Raw genomic sequence first — 21,583 nt, 5'->3', positions numbered from 1 at the left:
AACAGTGCGCTGATTCCTGTGTGTGCAGCGGGATACTGGTTACTCGTCGCCTGTTTCAGCTAGCAGTTAGCTTGTCTGCTACGATGTTAGCATAACAACGGGGAAACACACAGTTCAATGGAGTCTTCGCTGCTCCAGGCTACGTTGCTGACCGGGCTTCGTCACGACCAACGAGGAAGTGCGCGCGAGTGTCCCTCTCGCTCCAGCGCGAGTCTTCTCTTCCGATGAACCCACAGCATTAGTGTCGTGAAAACCAAAGGTCCCTGGTTCAGCGTGAAATTAGACGCTGTGATGTCGTTCACGCACGAATCAAGGGGGACGAGCGCGACGAGTGACAAGTGAAGGTAAGGAAGGTAAGACGCTTCGTTGCGGTCCACGCACTGTGCGTTCGATTCGGTGTGTGGCTGTGCGGTCATGTGCCATGCATCACACAACTCCGAGCACCAGTGTGTGCGTTTAAAGCCACAACAAGAGCACAAACACACGCCGGTCACACATCCGGATCGTTGTCTGTCCCCAGGAGCCCGGATCCACCATGGGGAACACGGCGTCGAAGAGTGGCAGCGTGGAGGAACTGGCCAAAACAACTTTGTTCGAGAAGGAGCCCAGTGGGATCACATACAGGATCCCCGCTCTCGTCTACCTGAGGCACAGTCACACCTTCCTCGCCTTTGCAGAGAAGAGGTCCTCCCCTTGTGATCATGATGCCAAGATTCTAGTGATGAGAAGGGGGACGCTGAAAGAGGACGGAACTGTTAAGGTTGGTGTCTGCACCTTGCATTAACCCCTTTTACTTTCAGACCGAACCCCCCCTATTAAGGATCTGTGACCACCTTTTCTCATTCTGTCCCCCTTTTTTTTTGTCTTCCTCCAGTGGTCCCCAAGTCAGGAGCTGCTGACAGCGTGTCTACCCAACCGCCGCACCATGAGCCCTTGCCCGGTGTATGAGAAAAACGGCAAAATGTTGTTTTTATTCTTCATCTGCGTGTGGGGGAACACCACGGAGAGGAGGCAGATCCTCACAGGTAAGAACCAGACCCGCCTCTGTTGTGTCAGCAGCGGTGACGACGGGCAAACCTGGAGTCCAGCGAAAGACTTGACAGACAGTGTGGTCGGCGACACCATCCACAAGTGGGCCACGTTCGCCGTGGGACCCGGCCACGGTGTCCAGCTGGAGAACGGCCGGTTGATCATCCCCGCCTACGCCTACTACATCCCTCACAGATGCTTTCGCTTCCCCATTCCGTTCACCGTGTACCCGCGGGCACTGTCCATTTACAGCGAGGACTTTGGACAGACGTGGCACATCGGTAAGATGCTTCAAAAAATATCGTGTGAATGTGAAATGGCGGAGATCATCGACCACGAGGGCCGGAGTCACCTGTACTGCAACGCCCGTCACGACGGAGGACACAGGTGCGAGGCCCTGAGCGAGAACAGCGGCCTGTATTTCGACAAGCCCCACACGGCCCCGGAGCTCGTGGAGCCGCCCTCTGGCTGTCAGGGCAGCGTCATCGGCTTCCCGGCTCCGGAGTTTGTCCCGAACGACGACGCCGAGAGCAAAGCGTGCGGCACGTCCCTCCTGTCCCCCGACACCCAAACCTGGCTCCTCTTCATGCATCCGACCGACAAGTCCAGGAGACGGGACATGGGTGTGTATTTGAACCGGTCCCCCCTGCACTCGTCGGGATGGGACCGTCCCAGGATCTTCCACAGGGGCCCCAGCGGCTACTCGGACCTGGCCTACAACGGAGACAAGGATCAGTTCTCGTGCCTGATGGAGTGCGGGAAGGAGAGCGAACTCGAGCAGATTGCCTTCATGTCGTTCACCCTTAACGATGTCATGCAGACCGGCGGTAAGAAAGGAAAGAAGATGCATTGAATCGCGGTGGCTTTATATGTGTATTAACTTAACAGAGCTCCCTGACATTCTCATGCAACCTTAAAAATACAACCCCCCCCACCCCCCCCACCCCCCCCCCCCCACCCCCACCACTGAATATGCTGTGCAGCAACATCCGTCTGTGTTTTACCGTTGTTCTACATTCTGGAGATGATAATGCATGACTCGTGTGTTTTGTTGTCTCCCTGTTTACATGAAAACGTAATTTGAAGTCCTAATAGTGTTGATATGCAACCAACCGTACCAGGAAGGGGAGGGTGGTAGATTTCGAAGCATGCTGTGCCGGACTGTCCTTTTTATTTCAAACAGACGATGTGTGTAGCATGTTTGCCGAGCACCTCATACCCAACTCTGCATCTTATTAAAGTGTCAGTATTCCTGAGCAGCGGAGAGGGTTTTGCCTACCTCTTTTTATTTTCATATGAAGATCATTCGCGGGCCTTGTAAAGTCGAGTGAAGAGTTTCCTCCATGCTCAGCCTCTCCCTGAGATCCAGTGTACTCTGATTCACATATGCCTTCTACTCCACTCTCTGAACGTCAGCTGTGCCACTGTCGCCTGTCAGCGCACAACCCCTTTTTCTGTGGGTCACAGAGAAGAAGCATTTAATTCTCAGCGGCCGCATCCAGCTAATGATCAATGAAGAGTCCAACCAAACTGTACCAGCTCGTAACCCAGCTGGTGAGAGATTGATAGAGAGAGTTTAAGAACCTTCACCAGACGACTTCTGTCGACAGCATTTCGGCGACTTTCTACCTTCATTTTCCAGCAAGGTTTTCTTATTCTTTTCCAGTTTTCCAGCACATTTTGCATGAGTTTCCAGACGAGCACCATCGTATCATTTTTTTTATCAACTGCAGGATTAGGACCAAGTACGATCAGCTGGCTCTCGGATGTCACTATTTACAAAGCCACTAGGATTCTGCAAACATACAAAACCTTGTAATCAACAACTTTCAACATCCGTCTTTGCCCGGTGTCGTGCGGCAAACTGGCTCGAGGCAACTCCGTGCTAGTTTCATTGTGTTTTTGTTGACTGTTGTGGAAAAGTGACAAAACCTGCATGAAACATGTATTTTAGTAGAAAAATAAAGGTAACCTGTGATCATCGGACTCATCTTTTGTTCATTTGTGCACTTGGAAATTATAATAATCATTGTTGTTGACATCAATTTTAGCGGACAAGGTAAACAATAATTATTTGGCAGAAGATCAGGGCATGGATGCAATTATAAAAGCAGGCATGAGAAGCACTTAATCAGGTGTGGGGAGAGTGTATTCCCTCTGCAGGCAGAGGAGGCTAAAAGGCCACAGCGTGCTGAAATGATGTGAAGGACTTCTGTTGCAAAGCGGCCTGTAGGGATTTGATTGTGACGCAACAGATGTGCAGACAGCAGGGATGAATTAGGGAGCAACATTTGTGTCTGGGGCTGTATCTGGTTGTTTGCTTGACCAACTGATCTATATTATAGTGACTGTTTGACACAGGCAACAAATGAAAACTACTAGATGTGTTGTGACATGAGTTGCTATAAAGTCTGAGTGAAAATGGAGCAATAATATAATACCAACACTTCACTAATGCAACTAGAAGAATAATGCTAATGTTGTTAAATCGTGTGCAAAGACCAGAACCAAGAATATCTTAGTCTATCTCCTTATTTCTGTCTCGTGGCTCCCACTGAAGATTCAACATTTTTTTTCTTTTTATAAGGCTCAGTAATTATCTGGGTCTTATCAAATATGCTATTCAAACAAACAAGAAGAAAAAAATTACATTTCTTGGGGACATGCTCTGGATGAATACACATTTGATTCTGTAGTGAGCACTTCATGTAGAAATATGGTGTATTGCCTCATGGAAAGTAAAGTTACAGTGGTTCCGTTCATAATGAAGCTGCAATGAAATGGCTCATTGATGTGTTTCTGGAAACAATGGAGCTTTATGATGCAGACAAATTGGCGACGTCAGGATTTGACTACACAGGCAATACTTACGATCATCACAGGATCAATTCAGGGTTTAGTCTTTTGAGTTTTTTGCCCGATAAGAAAAATATTCCACCATCTCCCTCCCACAGTAAAAGACATATTAACTTGAGTACTGTGAATTTCTTTTACCAACTATCTCAACTGTTTCCTGTGACCTTGGGTAAACAGCAGCAGCTACAGGCTGCTACTGACCTGACCATGAACACAATCTCTGATCTAATCCAAAAGCAACAACGAGACAAGAGTTGAAGTGCACTTTATTAGATGTGGGGGCTTGTACGTCTCGAATGTGCTTTTTAACTTTCCACAGCCGCTCGTTTCTATTTCTCTCCACCTCGTCCGACCTGTTCCTTTGCAGCAAGGATGAGTCATGTGTTGAAACCTGGTTTATTTTTTTCTCCCGTCAGTGTTGGTGAGACATCCAACATTTTTCAGCACACGTGAGAATGTTTATCGAGAGGGTGGCTGTCTGCAACACACACATATGTCTCATCTCTCACTCTGTTGACATTATGGAGTCCATTAGCGGAGAGATTAACAGTGTTGGCGTCGCAGATGTTCTCTGTTTTGTGGTTGAGTGTGTGTGTGTGTGTGTGTGTGTGGCGGGTCCCAGCGGAGTTCTGCTATTTTAGCAGCACAGACAGCGAGGGGCACTGCAGCTGTGATGCTGCTCCTGGACCGTCCATTTGAAGGCCCCTGGGGTCCACTGGCAGAGAGCTGCCACACGTGGGATGTGAGGAGGACAGGGGTCCATTTAGGTTGAGTTCCTTCTGTCTGTCTGTCTTTCACAGAAGAAAGTGAAAAATGTGCATGTTTATTTGCAAGTTAGAAATGTCTTGATCATCTACTCTGACTGAAATGACATTTTTATCAATAAATGTTCATTCCCTTTGATCTAGTAAATCAAAGACAAGAGCTATTACTATACCAAACCTGAAAATATATCCTACTGTTAAAACTAAAATTGAGACCTTGGTAATCCTTTAGAAATTTTCTGTGTGCACTTCAAGCATTGGTGATATAAACAAGCTTGTGAGTGTGACTTCTGTAAAATAAATATATCTCCTTTAGGTAGGGGCACAAAAATGAGTCATGGTACTGTTTCGTTGCTTCCTTTTTCTAGGCTCCCAAATAACCTCTTCCTTTTTCACTGTACAACACCATGAGGCACTCTGTAGCAGTGATACTTCAGTATGAGCCTCAAATGAAGAAATACTGCTTGGGGTCAAAGGTAGATTTTGTGTTTAATGATCTACCCAAGTATGTATCATGTGCTAAGTGTTATCCACTGGTTTCAAGGTTTATTAGTTCAACTTATGATCTCTAGTGAGTTTTCAAAACCTGTTTGCTGTGCAGTGTCTGGTTTTCATACCCTGTCTAGCCAAACTAAAAAGAAAAGAAAAATGGTGGTTTCACTTTGTACTTCCATTAAATCCACGACCACAAATCTGTGTTGTGCATCAGAGGGATTCGATTTTTGTACGCACAAATTAAAAGTTAGTCAATTTTGACTGTGTTTGTTAGATAGTTAGCAGAATTATGCAAAATCTACACAGCTGATTTAAATGACATCTTTTGAGGGGCGGGGCATGAACCGAGAAGCAACCAATGACATTTTGGTGCAGTTCTGGATCACGGGGCGGATCCAGGAATTTTGATTTCATAGAAAAAAACATCTGTCGTGTTTAGGGTGACTGATACTTATGAGTGTGTGAAATTTGGTCGAGATTCAAATACAAATCTGCATCTAGTGATTTTCGATGTGCTTTCAGAAGGGGACTGTTGCGTCTTGGCAGAGAGAAGTTGTTCAGCAAAATGCAATGAATGAAGGAAACTGAGAAAACACCATGGAGCACATGTTATATGAGAATGTTATGATCATAATCCCACCTTTGCTCTTCTTTACAGAGTATGTAACTCATGAAATATCCCTGTTCATATTCTCAAACAAACAGTTTTATTCCAAATGTCAACATAGAAGATAAGCTAATGTGGATGTTCAACATAACAGGTAGGATTAGCCTGTTTCAACGAATAGGACCTGTTTATGAATAGTAAATACAAAACTCTTCTCTGACTCTCTGCGAACAGGCGAACACATTTTGAGCCTCTGTGAATAATCTTTTAGTCCTTCAGTCACAATGTTAGACGTTTGCATTTGTTTTCTTTTCACGGGACAGGTTCATAGACAAAAAAAAAAGAAAAATACCTTTAAAACACGTGATGTGCTTTCGGTTAGTTATGCTGTAGGTTTGGGTAACAGACAGGATACATTCAGTATGAGGTGCCTCTTCTCTCTTTTGGTTTCTCTTTGTTTGCAAGACAGTAAAATATAAGTTATGCAGGCAAAGTTACATGTTTTTTCAAGGTTTGATTGAGGTATCTATGTACACTGGAAGCTACACTCAGTCAAATTGTACATTGTCACACACACACACAGACACACACACATACATACACACAGGGAGCAACGTTTCAGCTGATCCTTCAGGAGTTCCCTTCTTCATAAATTCATAAACCACCTCTTATCTCACTGTAAAACAGATATGTACACCACGATGTAACCCTGTGCCAGCGGAAAACAACCTCATGTGTCAGAACGCACCCACCCTGGAGATTAGTGCCGTCCTCACATGAGGAACACAATCCCCCTCACGTAACAGAGTAGTGGACTCAATACAAAACTAAAGGGAACAGACAGGGGGTGCACAGTAGAAAATGAGTTGTGCATGTGTGCAAGAATCAAGGGAACAAATAATTCAGAGAGAGAAAGAGAGAGAGAGAGAGAGCTCCCAGAGAAATGAGCAGAGAAGCTATATTTTTAGGCCTCCACCAAAAAAAAAAGAAAAAAAGAAAATCACATTTCCTAAATCTTACCCCAAGTGACCTGCGGCAAGAGTTGGGGTATTTGATAAACGCAAGACATCTCATTCGTGTCCCTTCGCTTGAAAACGAGCAGTTCACCACAGTGTGTCCAGATCGTTGCACCAGAGGCTCTGTGACCTTCCAACACAGTCCCAACTGTCTCAACCCTCGGGTTTAGCAACAACGATGCTCTTCACAAGGGATGGCATCGTCTTTTTTTCTTATTTTTTTTATACAGTTCAGGACATTTCAAATGTTATATGTCGGATGGACACGCGCGGCTGTGTCTGCGCACTGCACAGTCTTTGAAAAAGCAAAAGTGCCCACACCTGGATCAGACTGCCAGACCATTTTCGAGTAAAAAAAAAAAACGATGGCTTACGAGGGCACTGCAAATCTACATAAGCCGTAAAAGCCATGCCACATTTACGCCCTGTTTCGGGCTGTTCTCTCTTAAAGGGACATGCGCACAGTATACAAACAAGAGGAGGCAAAAAGACTGCAGAGAAAGCAGCAGGGTTGGGAAAGTCGCTTGATTGACAGTTTCAAACCTACACAATGCTAATGTGTTCAACCTAATGGCATTTTTTTTTTTTTAAAGCAGGTGATCTGATTGTAATACCACAGTGGATCCATTTTTATTTTTTGAACAGTCAGATCACTCCAAAGACTCGAGGCCAGTAAATCCTTTTTTTCCCAACCCTGTAAAGCAGTGAGCATGGCAGACCAGTCACATGCACACTATGGGAAATGTTAGGCTAGACACGAGAGCACTAACCTTTGGCTCTCTGGCTGCTGGGTAACAAACATCATACAGAATAACAGGCGGCTGCGTGGGGAGGAGACTCAGGAGTCCGATGAAAGCACCTTTCACGCAGTAGAGTTTTGTTTTAGCACAGAGGTGTTTCCCCCCCCCACACACACACACATTAGAACTTTTCATTACCACAAGACAAATCAGTTGAGGATCTGTCAGCGTCTCTCGGTTTCAGTGGATCACAGAGAAGCGGCGCTCCGGCCGGTATTCTTTGAACAATCGGCAGCGAGCGAATATATGACCTGTTGTATTTTTTTCCCACAATTGAAAGACTTTTTTCTTTTTTCATACATGATAACAATGTACTGCGCAAAAATGGATCTGCGCACATACTGGAAGCATAATGTTGCCGAGGACATGCAAGTTGTTGAGTATAGAGCGGAGCGAAAAGGGATGTTTCCCGGTGTCGTTGTCGTCTTTGTCTCCTCGAAAACATCGTCCGTCACTCAGATTTGCATCTTCAGGCCCGCGACTCTTTCTTGGAGTGTGGCTTGTTTCCCAGCAGGGCATCGATCTCGGTAATGGTTTGTGGGGTCATTTGGGTTAAAATCTGCAAAGAGGAGGAGGGGAGGAAAGGGATCTTTTAGAAAATGGTCGTTTGCTACTCTTCATTGTGCACATCACAAATATCATATCCGTTTGTTTACATGGCTGTATAGTGTGTCGGGCAAAATGATGAACGTGGGAGGCAAAATGATTGAATAAAAGATTTACCCGGAGGGCACCCAGGTTCTCAAGTAGCTGTTCTGTATTGGAAACTCCCAGAAGTACAGAGCTGACTCCCTCGCTACGCAGACACCAGGCTGTAAATACAACGTTCTGTGTTAAAACTGGGAGACATCAGTGAAAACCAAAGAAAATATACATAACTCAAAGAATATTAGGTTTACTGCAACAGTCAGATCACATGACACTGTTTGAAATTAAGTCTTTATAGTCTATATATGCTGTACAGATTGTAAAGCTTACCTATGGCCAACTGTGCAGCGGTGCAGCCCAGCCTGTCGGCCAGTAGATGGAGCTCCTTGATTTTTGCGAGCTGTCTGCGGCCCTCCTCGCTGTTCACCCGCTCCTTCAGCCACTGGTATCCCTTCACCAGGAGAGAAGAATTCATAAGGCGGCTACTCCCACACAGATTTCCCACACCACAGTACCTCGTTGATCAGGGAGAGAACCCCCAAGAGGACGACCGCTCAAATCAAACTGACCTTCATTGCCGCTCTGGAGCACTCTGGCACGCCGTCGCTGTACTTCCCTGTGATTAATCCACAAGCAAGTGGAGACCAGGTCATAGCCCCCACTCCTGAAAGACAGGGATAAGTGTGGACATTCGAATGAGACAAAACAAATCTTCAGTTTAAGAAAACAAAGGTAAATTGAGCTGTGAGACGTGTAGATATCTGACCGATCTTGTGGTAGAGCTCTGGGAGCTGCACCTCGACCTTATCCCTCTGGAAATAGTGGTACTCCGCCTGCTCACACACAGGTGGTATCAGGTTGAACTGGCGCGCCACTGAGTACGCCTCCTGGTGGCAAAACAGACACAGACAAAATGCCATGGTTATCTATCGGCATATGTGACAAACACTGACAACATTAAAGGTTCAAGTGTGTAGAATTTAGTGACCTCTAATGGTGAAGGTGCACGACATGAAAGAGAACCTGTGGGAGACTTCAGTTGTCATAAAAACTCAAAAGGTGAGTAGCTTATCCAGTTAGGACTGGTTTAAAAAACATGGTGGCCTCCGTAGAGAGGACCTGCTCCCTGTGTTAATATAAAGTGTTTGAATATAAAGGGCCCAGTCCCGGGTAAAGAAAACAACAATTCATACAAATTAGATGAAAAACACTTGTGAAAACATCACTAGGATTATTTTGTATTCAATTGCTCCCAAAGGTTCCTTTCACCTAAATCTTACTCACTGGACCTTTACACTTGTGAAGAATGCGAGATGAGCACTCACCATGATTTCCATGGCACTCCAGCGTGAGGTTCCCCAGTACATGGCCATACCCTGGTTTATTACAAAGGTCATGGCCCGTACAATCTCTGCAGATCACAGTATATAAGATCATATTAGAGTTACACAATTTTGATCACTTGAAGGCTATGGATTACAGATGTTTCACACATAAACCATATATTACAAGATCTCTGCACATCAGCAAACAATAATAATCATTTCATTAAGGTCTGTAACTGACCTTCCATCGGACTGTTGACATCATTTCTGTTGGCAAAAACAATGTCCACATAATCGAGCTGGAGTCTTGATAAGGATCCTCTTAAACCTGTCACAAACAATGGTCAGTTGTTAAGGGACATCGTCACTAAAAACACAAGAGGCCTTCTTTTGTATCATTTTGAACATCCAGACCAAAGCAGTTGTCATTTTCCTCTCCAACGCCTACGTTATCTAAATAGCAAATGCACTTAAACCCCTCTGAGCACCCATTGGTCTTTAAATGAAGTGTGATCAGGCACATCGTTGGCACGGTGCAGGAGGGAGTAGGAAACAGTTGTACTTTTGCCCAATAACAGTGAGTAAATTAATGGAGGGATAAATGGTAAATTATTCAAAAGGATCTTACTGTTTCTTAAATTTCTGCTCTGTATTTTCCACGTCTAACTTTTTAGGATCAGTATCTGCCAAATTTTCCATCTCGGGTTTGTCTGTAATTTGATTTTAAGTTTTAGAAATGTTAAAAGCATGTGTGCGAAATCCAAATATCAGCAGAGACCTTGAGAGCTGCACATTGTTTGATTATTATGTAATTGCCTAAATTTAAAAGCCTTGTGACAATGACAGTCAAACAGCCCATTCAACTCTTTGGTAAATGGTCCTGGGGCCACACTGCTTACAAAAATAACTAAGATGACGACTGTATACAAAGACAACAAACAGCCTGTGGGCTTTATTTACTCATGTTTTTTAAGGTTGTGACCTCTACGTTTCCTGTTCTGTACCCATATGTAGCCCCCATATAAAGCATATCATTAATTTGTATAAAATGACTTTAGGATGAACTGAGCTTTTCTAGTCTTCAGCCCCAGACTTTGTTATGATCCTTTAAAGCAAATTATTTCCAAAAACATTTAGTGAAGAACATGTGTGTCAATGGGTGAATGGTAATAAACTGTACAGTGAAGAGCTTTGAGCTCTATATACAGACCACAAAAAGTAAATATATCATTACCTTCAATAATGTGCTTTCTGGAGAGTCCTCTCTCTGTCTCTGCTCTGTGGAGTGTGGAAAATACACATTAAAGATATTCTGCTGAAATTATACAAGCAAACAATGATTTCGATTGAGTAACAAACAGTCTAACACATAGAAATTAGTCCATAGAGCTTCACTTACTGGCCTCCCCAATAGATCTTAGTTGTGATGACAAAACTAGAACGCCTGGCAGGACACAAAAGAGTTAGGAGCACAGTTTTAGTATGAAGATATAATTTTAGTATTAAAGTATTTTTATTCTTCGCCTAATTTCATAAATTCTTCAAATACTTCGTATTCTGTCATTATTTTGTTTGGCTCATGCCTTTAATAATAGGTATGTTACATAAAAATCTAAATTATACCAGTTATGTGTTTTTACATCCACAAATCAATCTGAGACAGTTCATTGTAGTGACAAATGCTGTCGAAAGGACTAATTTCAAGTTTGACTTGTATTTATCAATATTTTCTCCCAACAGTAAAAATATCTCAGGCATTTCCCACACAAATATAGTGGTTGGACAAGTCAGAGACCTGGTTTTGTGAACTGGGAAGTTTATTTTCACATGTTCACATTTTTATCCTTTTATAGTCTTTCTGAGGCTAACGCTCCATGTTTTTGTAAAAAAATATAGCTTTCCCTTGAGATAATTTAACAGTGTGTCGGTCCCAGTGGAAAGGCAGTGCATTTCAGAAAAGCAAGGAATTATTCAGATTTCAAAAAACAAGTTAAATCACCTCCATCCTTTCTTCTTGATGATGTTCCCCAGAGTGATCTCCGCTCTGTGGAGAAACACATCATTGATCGTGACGGGTTGACACAAACTTCACATCGCTGCACAACAATATAAAAAAATCTGCAAGCACTCTCAGTGGTTTATCTGCTTCAAAAGAGATGTTGCAGTCAGAGGATGTGAGGGACACATAAAAGTACTGATGCCAAAAAAACATGGGTGTGTGAGAAAAGCAGAAGATTTAATTGGCGCGCAGAGGAGGAAGTGAAGCCTGACCTTCCAGAGGCGTATACCTCCGCCGTGTCAAACAGGTTCACTCCGTTCTCATAAGCTATGTTCATCAGGTTCTCGGCCATCTGAGGGAACACAAACATTGAGACTGTGAGACGGAGGCGACAGATAAATTCCAATTACCCAGAGGTCGTCGATGAAGGGCACGACGCAGGGAGGATAATACATTCGAGAATCAGACAATATTTCAACAAGCTGCTGTGGTTTGAAGGTCTGGCGGACTTTCTCCGTTCTAAAATTGGAAAACAATCAGAGATTTGCGTTCTCTGCGCCCGGGTGTTTTCCACGAAAGCAATAAGAGCAAGTGTGTTTGGAATCGACGGCTCACGCAAACACAGAGAGAGGGAGAAAACAGCTCTCACCTCATCAGAGATCTGTGATCCAAATGTCACCCAGGTGCCTGAGCGAGAGGAGAGGAGAGACAGAGACGTTTGGTTTGTTTGAGGGGTTGAAACAGGGATGAGTATTTTCCTGCCTTCAAACCAACTCACCTAACCCGAGGCAGGAAACACGTAGGCCTGACTTCCCCAGATTCCTGTGGAGGGGGGGAAAAAAGCACAGAAATAAATAGTGGGAAAAGACACGAGGGCGTGTGGACATTAAGAATAAGTTCACACCATCAGTCACAGGTGAGCTCACAACTGTACAACTGAATGACATGGTTACGCTATCGCCACTTTTATTAAGCAGTGCCGGAATTTGAGATACTTTTACTTGACTATATTTTCTATATTTTATTATTTATTTCTATGGTTACTCATTTGTTTGGGTAATATTTTATTTTAAGTCCCCCTGATTCAGAAATATATAAACATTTGGTAAATGGGTAATAACATGTTATAGCAACGACATTTACTTATAACTGTACATTAGTTCTAAGCAGTTACAATTTATACATGAAGACTTGCAATTAATAATTTATTATTTAATGTTTTATATTATTACAGCTCTGCTTTAACATACTGTCATCTATTGTTTATAAACACCAAAGATTATGTCATCAAATAGTTCATTTAAACAAAGATTAATGAAACAAATGATTTGTTTCACATATATCAGTGTGATTAGAACTACCTAAAGTGACGAATTCAGCTTTGAGAAAACTTCGTTTATTGCGTATTTTTACTTTTTGAAAATCCCATCCATCAACATGGAGCCTGGGTTGTTGACCAGTACTGCAGCCAGCCACCAGAGGGCCATCAAGATTATTTGGCTTTACCTTTGGGGAGCTTTCGTGTCTTTATTTAAAGTATATAATTAAATGTCATATCTGCTTTCAAACGCATTATATTGTGATTGTATTTGAATTTGTTATATTTGATCACAAGTTATGATGATACCTTTTTACTAACTAAACAGGAAGTAGTTTAATTAGCTCCACCTCATCCAGCCACATTAAAATGATGCATATAAATGTTAATGCAGCAGTCAATACTGTGTATATTGATATAAAACTGTGGAATTTAGATTTAATACAATTTTGATTGATAATTAACAAATTGTGCTGATAATACTATAACACTTTACTTAACATTGATGTTCCACAGTATTCATAATTTAACTTTTACATATTCTTCTATTGTCAAATGCTTGACCAAGAAAATGCAAGACTAAAACAACATATATTGAATCATTGAATGGACCAAACCAAAAGACAAAAAGACAAAAAATTAAATGTAAGAAAATTTTGTATGACACAAGATGATAGCTCGATTTCCCAAAGTGTTCCTGGATGTGACATCTTCCTTCACTGCAGTTGCTGAGTTGAAGTCTTGCTCGCCCGTGGTTAAATGACTTCCTCCGTCTAATTATTTCTGAACAATTGACCTTTTATCCTTCGTATGTTAACAGTTCAGTGTATTACACTGGGCCAGTGAGACAGCTGGAGGGGAGAGAGCTCATCTCACATAGAGGCCAGACAAAAGCTTCTTTAATGGGGACAGTTAATGTCCCAAAATGTCCCATAAGCTTAAGAGGAGTCCATTACCCCACATGCCACATCTGATTATCCAGAGTGCTGAATGTTGAAGGGTGAGCGGGGAAGAGGCGAGAGCTGCATTTCTGACCGCAGGAGCATCTCCAGCTGAAAATGATGTGGGCTTCATGCTCGCTCTCCTCCTGATGTGTGCTCTCCCCCATTCTAATTAGCCTGGGAGCCAGCTGGAGAGGCAGCAGAACTGCAACTCGCTGCTCGCCGTCTTTTCATCTCCAGCACCCCTCTCCCTCTCTCTCTCTCTCTGCCTGCCTGCCTGCCTGCCTGTCTGCCTGTCTGCCTGCCTGCCTGTCTGCATGCCTGTCTGCTTGCCCGCCTGCCTGCATCTGCCACAAATAGCCAAATGCAAAAAGACAGACTGTCAGAGCATTTAGACTCAGTCGAACGAGCCCTGCTTTTATTTTCCCTGGTCTATTTTTAAAGCCTGACCTTAAGCTATTTTTAGTTGCCTGCATATGTAAGCGTTTGTGTCCCTCTTTGTGTGTGTGTGAGCAGTGCGGGGGGGGGGGGGGGGGTGTCAGTGTTCATGTGTGAACCGCATATTGTTTTTGTCGATACTATCAACTCAGTCAAAATAGCGCACAGGTGGAAGGTCTGGGATGCTTTCTAAGGGAGAAAAACACGTGAGCGGAGTTTGATGTCGCTGAGTCTTTGCTCTTGTTCACCGTATTTCAACCAATGACGGCTCTGCATGTTCTCACACACTGACAGTCACTTTGAACACTGCTGGTAAATATAAATGAGGCACATGGGAGAAAACACACTTCAGAGATTCTTTTTTTACAAAGCGTCTTCTCTTTTACTGGCGTTTGTTTGTGACATTCATCAAATTATACCATTTTGCCTCAAATTCACTTGGGGGACATTAAAGGAATTTTTTTTGTCCAGGAACATTTGAGAAGGTTGGACCAGGATGCAGGTCTACAGCAAAAATCTTGACAGCATATATTGTTTTGTCTTGAAGTGAAGCCTCAAACAGGACTCGTATTTAAAAAAATACACGTTATGTTGTATATATTGAGCAAACTGGATGTTTATCTAAGGTTGTTTTATCATATTACCAAACCTCATGGAGCTTAAGGGAAATTGAGGAAAACTGATGCAGGGATTTTTCTAAATCAGGGATCATAAAGGGAAAGGGAATTGGCGTAGAGGGACCACACGTATGTTCAATGCCCATGCACAATTGCTAATTAAGTTGAGTGCACATTTGAGTCATTCCTTGTTATCTGTAAGCTCTGTAGCTTTGAGCAAATCAGCATATCATTGAATTGAAAAATTGTGTACTTCAAAAAGCGTAGAAAATTGAAAAAATCCTCGAATTGTCATATTTACTGTTAGTATTGTTATAGAATGACTAGTTTATCTGAAGAAAAAAAGACTATTGAGAGTCCTGGGGCACTTTCATGGCCAATCACATTTCACCGGGGGGCTAGTGGCCCCTGGCCCTGCCCCTGTATCTGCCCCTGTAGCCTCAGGCTATCTTGTGCTTGTAATGCATGAGCAATAATTGCACTAATGATACCAAGTTTCAACTGTGCCATCTTAGAAACACCTTCTTTCAAAGTTTCCCATTTTAAATTCGTAGCGGGACGAACAACACTAAGGTTATGTGTGGCAAATACTAAAACATGAGTCAGCATTATAGGTGACTATCAGGCATCCAGTCGCATCCACCACTCGTACACAAAGTCAGGCCTCTTCTGTTTCAGTGCATTTGTATTCAGTGTGCTTTTTAATATGGAAAACAAGTGCGTGAGGCATGTTCTACAAGCACATCCTGACAGGAGAGGACATGAGGAACCAGTGTACGTCTGAGGGTGAATTCCACAGAAAATACCTTTTTCTTTAATTTGCGGCCAGTGGAGGATGTCATTATTTGTGTGTGTGTGTACGTGTGTGTGTGTGTGTGTGTGTGTGTGTGTGTGTGTGTGTGTGTGTGTGTGTGTGTGTCAACCGGTCGCCCCCTCCCTTGCTCTCCCTCAACTCCGCCGCTCACTGCAGTGCTGCAGTCTGCTAAATTACTATCAGTGAGTGTGAGGAGACACTCTCTCTCTCTCCTCTCACTATCTCCCCCATGACAGTCTTTCCCACTTCCTCTCTGGCACAGTCACCCCATCACACACACACATGCATGCACAGACGCTCGGCCTATATACTGCGCCTGACATGGATTCGACGTACGTTGTGTGAGGACTGATGGGATCTATACTGCGTGACGGTCAGTAGGGCCGCTCTCCACGCTTTCACGTGGACATTCACGCTTGACGAGAACTCCACTGCAACACAGGCACAGATCTACGCACGCTCATGCATGAATGCGCTCATGAGCAGGGCACACAGAAGCACAGATGCTTCGCTGTTGCCACCATGAATGGGCCTTCCCATGTTTTCATATCTACTGACCATAAATCATGAAGTCCAAACAAGGTGATTACGGGGCCCGTAGCGTTCCGTGCATTATTAATGGTGGAGAGAGAGAGAGAGGAGGCACACAGGTGCTCCGTCATGGTGGAGTCAGCATTTTAACCTGTGCTGACTTTTACAGTTCGTTTTCACCTGAGACAGGAGGAAGACACTGTGTACAGATGGTTAGGTGCAAATGATGGGAGGGCTTTTTTCTGCAGTTGTCATAAAATGGCACACACGCGCTGAGCAGGCTTCTCTCCGGAGGGAAGCAAACCTAGATATTAATAACACTCACGTCAGTCGGTGTTTACGCATGTGTGTGTGTGTGTGTGTTGTGTGTGTGTGTGTGCTTATACATGCATTTTCAGAGCACAATCTGTGGGGATATCGTGGCCTGTCTGCTCTCTTTAATTACTGCTGTTTACTCTGTTTCTGGGTTTTAAAGGGTCAGTTCATCCAAATTACAAAGCGTATTTATCCACGCAGCCTTTCGGGGCTAAACACCTCAACACAGATGAAAACATTATTTATTAGTGGGGCTCAGTGCAGTGACAGCTTTTTGGCATCAGACGCCCCACGTTGTAGAATTTGCTCTTCATTGGACTTGGACAGACTTATTCCCTGTCTTCTTCTAAATACCTCTATTGTATTGTTCTCTTTAATTTCATTGTTCTTAACAAACACCATCGTCTCTTTTTCTATTGTCAGCGTTGTTGTTAGTCTTGATCATACAGAGATTAGTAGCAGGGACTTCTCAATAGAAAGTCGTTTTCTCCAGTGTATCCAGGACACTGCTTCTGAACAGAATACCCCAACTCACTTCACGATGAGAAAGATAATGAGAAAAGTTTTTTTTATTTCATCTGAGCCGACTCTTTAGCTCTGAGGGACAATAACCCAGCGTAATTCGCTCAGCGCTCTAATTCTTGCTTCGGCTATTATTAATGTTACATTATGTTTTTAATTCAGTTATATTGTAACAGTTAGGAAAGTAGGGCTGCCTTCATTATGAAATACCCAGGCTGTGAGCGTAGCCCTCGCTCAGGCGCACAGACACCAACAGACACCACCAAGACTCCTGATTATGTTTGTGAAGGGGAGTTCAATGTGATGTGAAGCTGAAACACTATGAAAACGACTATATACTTTGAAATTGAAATCATCTCAACATGATCCCTGGGTCCCTGGGTCTGCTGCCTCGTATACAAGTTTCTCTTGTTTCTTGAAATCAATAACATGTCATCCGAGCTGCTTTACCAACATGTAGTAGGAGAATTCATTGAAACGCTTAAAATACCATTAAGGTCTGTATAGATTATAATTTGTTTTTATCGACTTTTGAAAAACATTCGAAATTTGCTAGAAACTTCCTAAAAACTGAAATAGATGAAAAATACTATTTGTTTTTAATCTTTTCAGTGGGATTATTTTTAATTGCAAACACACAGTCTAAATATAAATACCAAACCTTTCATTGAAACAAGGCAACTTTTGATGTTTATCTTTCTATGTACGTCCTTCATAAGCAATGTTTTATTTTATCCTCACACCATGGATGTAGTTTTGCTGGAACAAGGCTCTGCCATTTTTCTTTAAAAAGTAATTTACATGAATAATTATGATCCAGTAATCACTAATGCCCACTAGATCATGTTATTTAAAGATATCAGTTTAAACCGGAATCGTCAAAGTTGTCCTCGTAGCCTGTTGGCATTTAAGGTGTACTGATTGTATCACATCATGCAAGACAAAAATTCCACCTTAAGAGAAACTTTGAGTGGCACAGTGAGTTGAAATTCTACTTAACTGATGTTAACTAGTAGCCTGAAGATAAGAAGGCAGAGGAGCATCCCTCCATCCATGATTCTGACAGTTTATCTAATTGTGATGAATTTGCAAAGAAACGTAACAATAGCAGCTTATTAAACTTTGGCAGCGTGTGCTGCATCCATTCTGCTGGAGGTGGAAGCTTGTTTAGCATCTTTTCACAGTATCGTCTATTAGATTAACCTGCAACTCTTCCTCAGAATGGATTCTTTCCAATGTGGTTGCCTTTGCTTGACACAAGTACATAAATAATTCAATGTATAAGCTACTTGTGTTCATTCCCCTGTATTGGGTATACAACCTGTACTTCGGCTTAATGCTGCTGCATAATGTTCTCACCATGAAGAAACTATTCATAGTCTAACATTGGAAAGTTGTTGTTCACGTATACTTAGACAATCTAAACTTGTCACCTAGGTAGCAACGGCAACAACCTGGGAAACGACCCACAAGGACCATGAGCTCATTTCCGGTACTTTAACAAATAGCATTATACCGATGCATCACATCAAAATGAATGTTAATTCAAACTAAAAGCAAAATAGGAAATTGATTTGCTCATCGACCTTATATAAATGCCTAACAACTAAAGCTGCTTACAAACATGCGTTGAACCCCAGACATTCTCCATTTGCTCCAGACAATCTCCAGAGTTTGTTCTTGCAAGCCCTCTTGTAAAATCTCTGGAGAATGAGTGAGCCCATATGAGGAAACTGCAGGATAAATAAAAACTCATGGATTCTGCTGCAGATATTACGGTAATAACCTCCTTCCCTCTTGCTCTACCCAGACACCTCCCCTCACCTGAATGTTCCAGTGATTTCCCTTTTGTTGTGAATGCGTCTGACTCGGACAATCTTCTTCATATGTCTTGATCCAGTCACCTGGACATTTTCATGTGTGGAAAGAGCTCAAGACATGTAAAGAGCTTAGATCGAGATCATCAACTTTGAGCCTAAATACCTTGTGAGTCCTTCCCAGGACCTGCGGAGCCTTTGTTTTCAGACGGTGCCTCAGCTCCTACATAATGACATGCAATGATGGGTTTATCTCTCCCAGAACACACTGTTTTTGCAGTCTGGCAGCCAAAACAGATCAGAGTGTGGATATATTTTAGTTACGAGCCACTGAGATAACGTCTGACTTTTTAAACTTGTCGCAACACCTTGGCTTGATGATCAATTATCAGGTCAGTGATCTGGAAACTCCAGGGAGAGACAAGTTTAATGACAATATCTTGTTGCAGCACATTGTTTCATTCCCTTCTCTGCTACCCAAACCATTTGTTTCCAATGATTACTAACCATGACAACAATGTGAGGCCAAATTACTTTATTATCCTTTAATTATTATCCCATAATGACTCTGCTATGTGAAACGCATATTGTATCACTCTTTTCTAGCAATCTCTTTTTTCCACAGCTTTTTGTGAGTTTTATTTGAGGCCACTGTTAAAGCACCTTACTTAAAGTAAATAGTCTTCGATCAAATCTATAAACTGAAGCTGTTAAGTGTGTGTGCGTGTGTGTGTGTTTGTGTGTGTTAGTATGTGTGTGTTAGTGTATGTCTGTGTGCCTTCTGTGTGTATAAAGGCTAACTTTGACTGTGAGAGTAATAAGACTGAGGCCGGATCGGGGCCTCCGAACACTAAATGACCACAATATTTCTGTAAACCCTGACAGGATTGTTCATCAGACACCAATGATTCCATCATTACTCCGGCAGCGGCTGAGTTCAGCCTTTCAAAACTCACTGTTCAAGTGCACTCTGATAGAGAACAGAAGCTCTCTGCGTCACTGAATGTCAGGACTCTTCAACTCCTCATACAAATGCAAATACACGCAGGCCCTCCAGTTAGACGGAATATTCTGTAATGTTACTGGTGCAGTATTTAGTTTGGACATTTGTTATCTGTTTATAATTTCATTCTACTTCGATGAATAAATAAATCAAGAGTGTGAAAATGAATTTAGAAGTTTGGCCAAATTAATTATCAAGAGGTCCACCATGCAACTTTTTCCAGTGCTTTCTACCACATCACCGCATCTGAGGGAATTCCCACTCATAAGACTCGAGTCAGTATTATTTGATCCAAGATAGAAGCAGTGCCAAAATCTTTGGAACTGAATTTGCGGTGTTTAACACATAGACGTTTAATGACTTGGTTTCTATCATTTTAGGTAGTTCTAATTACAGAAATGTATGTTCACATGTAATTTTCTTCTATTAAATGTGGTTTCATTACTTAGTTGATACAATAAAATACTGGGACACGTCCTAATTGACAGCTGACACTGATTTTTGTGATTGTTGGAGTGCATGTGTCAGCAGGACTTCGATACCTCAGCTCCATCACTATTGCGAAGACACTGGTGTTCGTATCTGGAATATTTTAACTTCATTTCTGAATAGTGGGAGGAAGTTGAGACACGTCTATCTTAATATACAGTCTGTGATTTAAGACAAGAGCTGGGGGTTTGCTTTTTAACAGGACTTCTTTGGCAGGAGTAGACAATTCCTACTGGTCGAAATAAATTAAGACATTCACTTAAGATTGGTCTGATCTGTCTATATGAAGCGAGCACCAGCACCTTTAGATAAGCTTAGTATAAAGTCTAAAAAGAAAAAAGAGGAAATGGCTATCCAGCATCTGTAAAGCTCATTCAGCATGTAACAAATAACATGTTAAATCATCTTTGGGTAATCCAAACAAAAACTGAAGGGTTTGGTCTTTGTGCAAAGCTAAGCTAAGCTAAGCAGCTACTTGCTCTGGTTTCATATTAACTGTACAGTCATGGCATTGATCTTCTCATCTAAATCCTGGGAAACAAACAATTAAAACGATTTAATAAAAGTTATGGACACTTAATTTGCCCATGTATGAGCTGGGGCACCCCGAGATGACAGATTTAGAAACAGCAGAACCGGTCATCATCCTTGAAGTGCTCCTTGTCTGTCCTGCTGTCCTGGAGGTTATTACAGAGCCTCAGAACAGTCATTAACAAAATTGGACTCTATTTCCTGCTGTATCTTTTATGTACCAATGCCTTTCTTTCCTCCGTGCGTACTCCCTCTCTCAATCATGCATAAAGCTAATGGCAGCCGGCTGCCTGCCACCAAGATCCCAGAGAATTGACCGACAGTTGCAGACAAATCTATTTTGGAGAAGAACCTGACCTGCTTACCAGGTTGCTGTCGGTGAAAGGAGAGTGCCTTGTTACCATAGAAACGGCCAATTTGCTGACTGACAGAACTTTGCTGGAGTGACTTCTCCACCCACCACTCCACAGGTCCCCCGCCAAAATAAAGGCCGGCGTCGATTGCAAATGCAGTTACTGGGCAAATTTGTGGAAAATGAAGAGACTTTGATTAAAGAAAAGATACAAGGAGATTCAATAGATTTGGGGCGGGGGTTGACAGCAGGGGCTCATGGGAGTGATAACTAGCAGCAGGGGCCATTGTCTGTGACCTGCCACTGAGTGATGCTCAGGTTAATGAGACAGCAGTGGTCTTAGAAAACAAGCAGTC

General features: G+C 42.7%; 2 protein-coding genes across 4 annotated transcripts in view; one reads left to right on the top strand and one right to left on the bottom strand.

The window, feature by feature from the left end:
* Nucleotides 1-18: 18 nt before the first annotated feature.
* neu3.1 (sialidase 3 (membrane sialidase), tandem duplicate 1) lies at nt 19-3,015 on the top strand. 2 transcript variants are annotated; one of them, XM_062406206.1, is made up of 3 exons: nt 19-344; nt 521-760; nt 875-3,015. In XM_062406206.1, the coding sequence occupies exons 2-3, from the start codon at nt 536-538 to the stop codon at nt 1,880-1,882; spliced, it is 1,233 nt and encodes a 410-aa protein (XP_062262190.1). In that variant the 5' UTR covers nt 19-344; nt 521-535; the 3' UTR covers nt 1,883-3,015. The 2 variants fall into 2 exon arrangements, with proteins under 2 accessions (XP_062262190.1, XP_062262191.1); XM_062406207.1 differs by having other exon boundaries at nt 19-353.
* Nucleotides 3,016-7,381: 4,366 nt separating this feature from the next.
* The window catches only part of LOC133970119 (voltage-gated potassium channel subunit beta-3), a 22,867-nt gene continuing 8,665 nt past the window's right edge, over nt 7,382-21,583 (bottom strand). For both annotated transcript variants that reach the window (XM_062406953.1, XM_062406952.1), the window contains exons 2-14: nt 12,318-12,361; nt 12,189-12,226; nt 11,812-11,891; nt 11,540-11,584; nt 10,940-10,984; nt 10,775-10,818; nt 9,782-9,868; nt 9,541-9,626; nt 8,982-9,102; nt 8,785-8,879; nt 8,546-8,666; nt 8,291-8,379; nt 7,382-8,126 (exon numbers count right to left, since the gene is read on the bottom strand). In XM_062406953.1, coding sequence (XP_062262937.1) covers nt 8,037-8,126; nt 8,291-8,379; nt 8,546-8,666; nt 8,785-8,879; nt 8,982-9,102; nt 9,541-9,626; nt 9,782-9,868; nt 10,775-10,818; nt 10,940-10,984; nt 11,540-11,584; nt 11,812-11,891; nt 12,189-12,226; nt 12,318-12,361 — 985 coding nt within the window. In that variant the 3' untranslated portion in view covers nt 7,382-8,036. The remainder of the gene's footprint in view (nt 8,127-8,290; nt 8,380-8,545; nt 8,667-8,784; nt 8,880-8,981; nt 9,103-9,540; nt 9,627-9,781; nt 9,869-10,774; nt 10,819-10,939; nt 10,985-11,539; nt 11,585-11,811; nt 11,892-12,188; nt 12,227-12,317; nt 12,362-21,583) is intronic.

Source organism: Platichthys flesus, chromosome 15 (assembly GCF_949316205.1).
Source record: "Platichthys flesus chromosome 15, fPlaFle2.1, whole genome shotgun sequence".
NCBI classification, from domain to species: domain Eukaryota; kingdom Metazoa; phylum Chordata; class Actinopteri; order Pleuronectiformes; family Pleuronectidae; genus Platichthys; species Platichthys flesus.
Note: the sequence above shows the minus strand (reverse complement) of the source record. Positions and strands in the feature narration are given on the sequence as shown.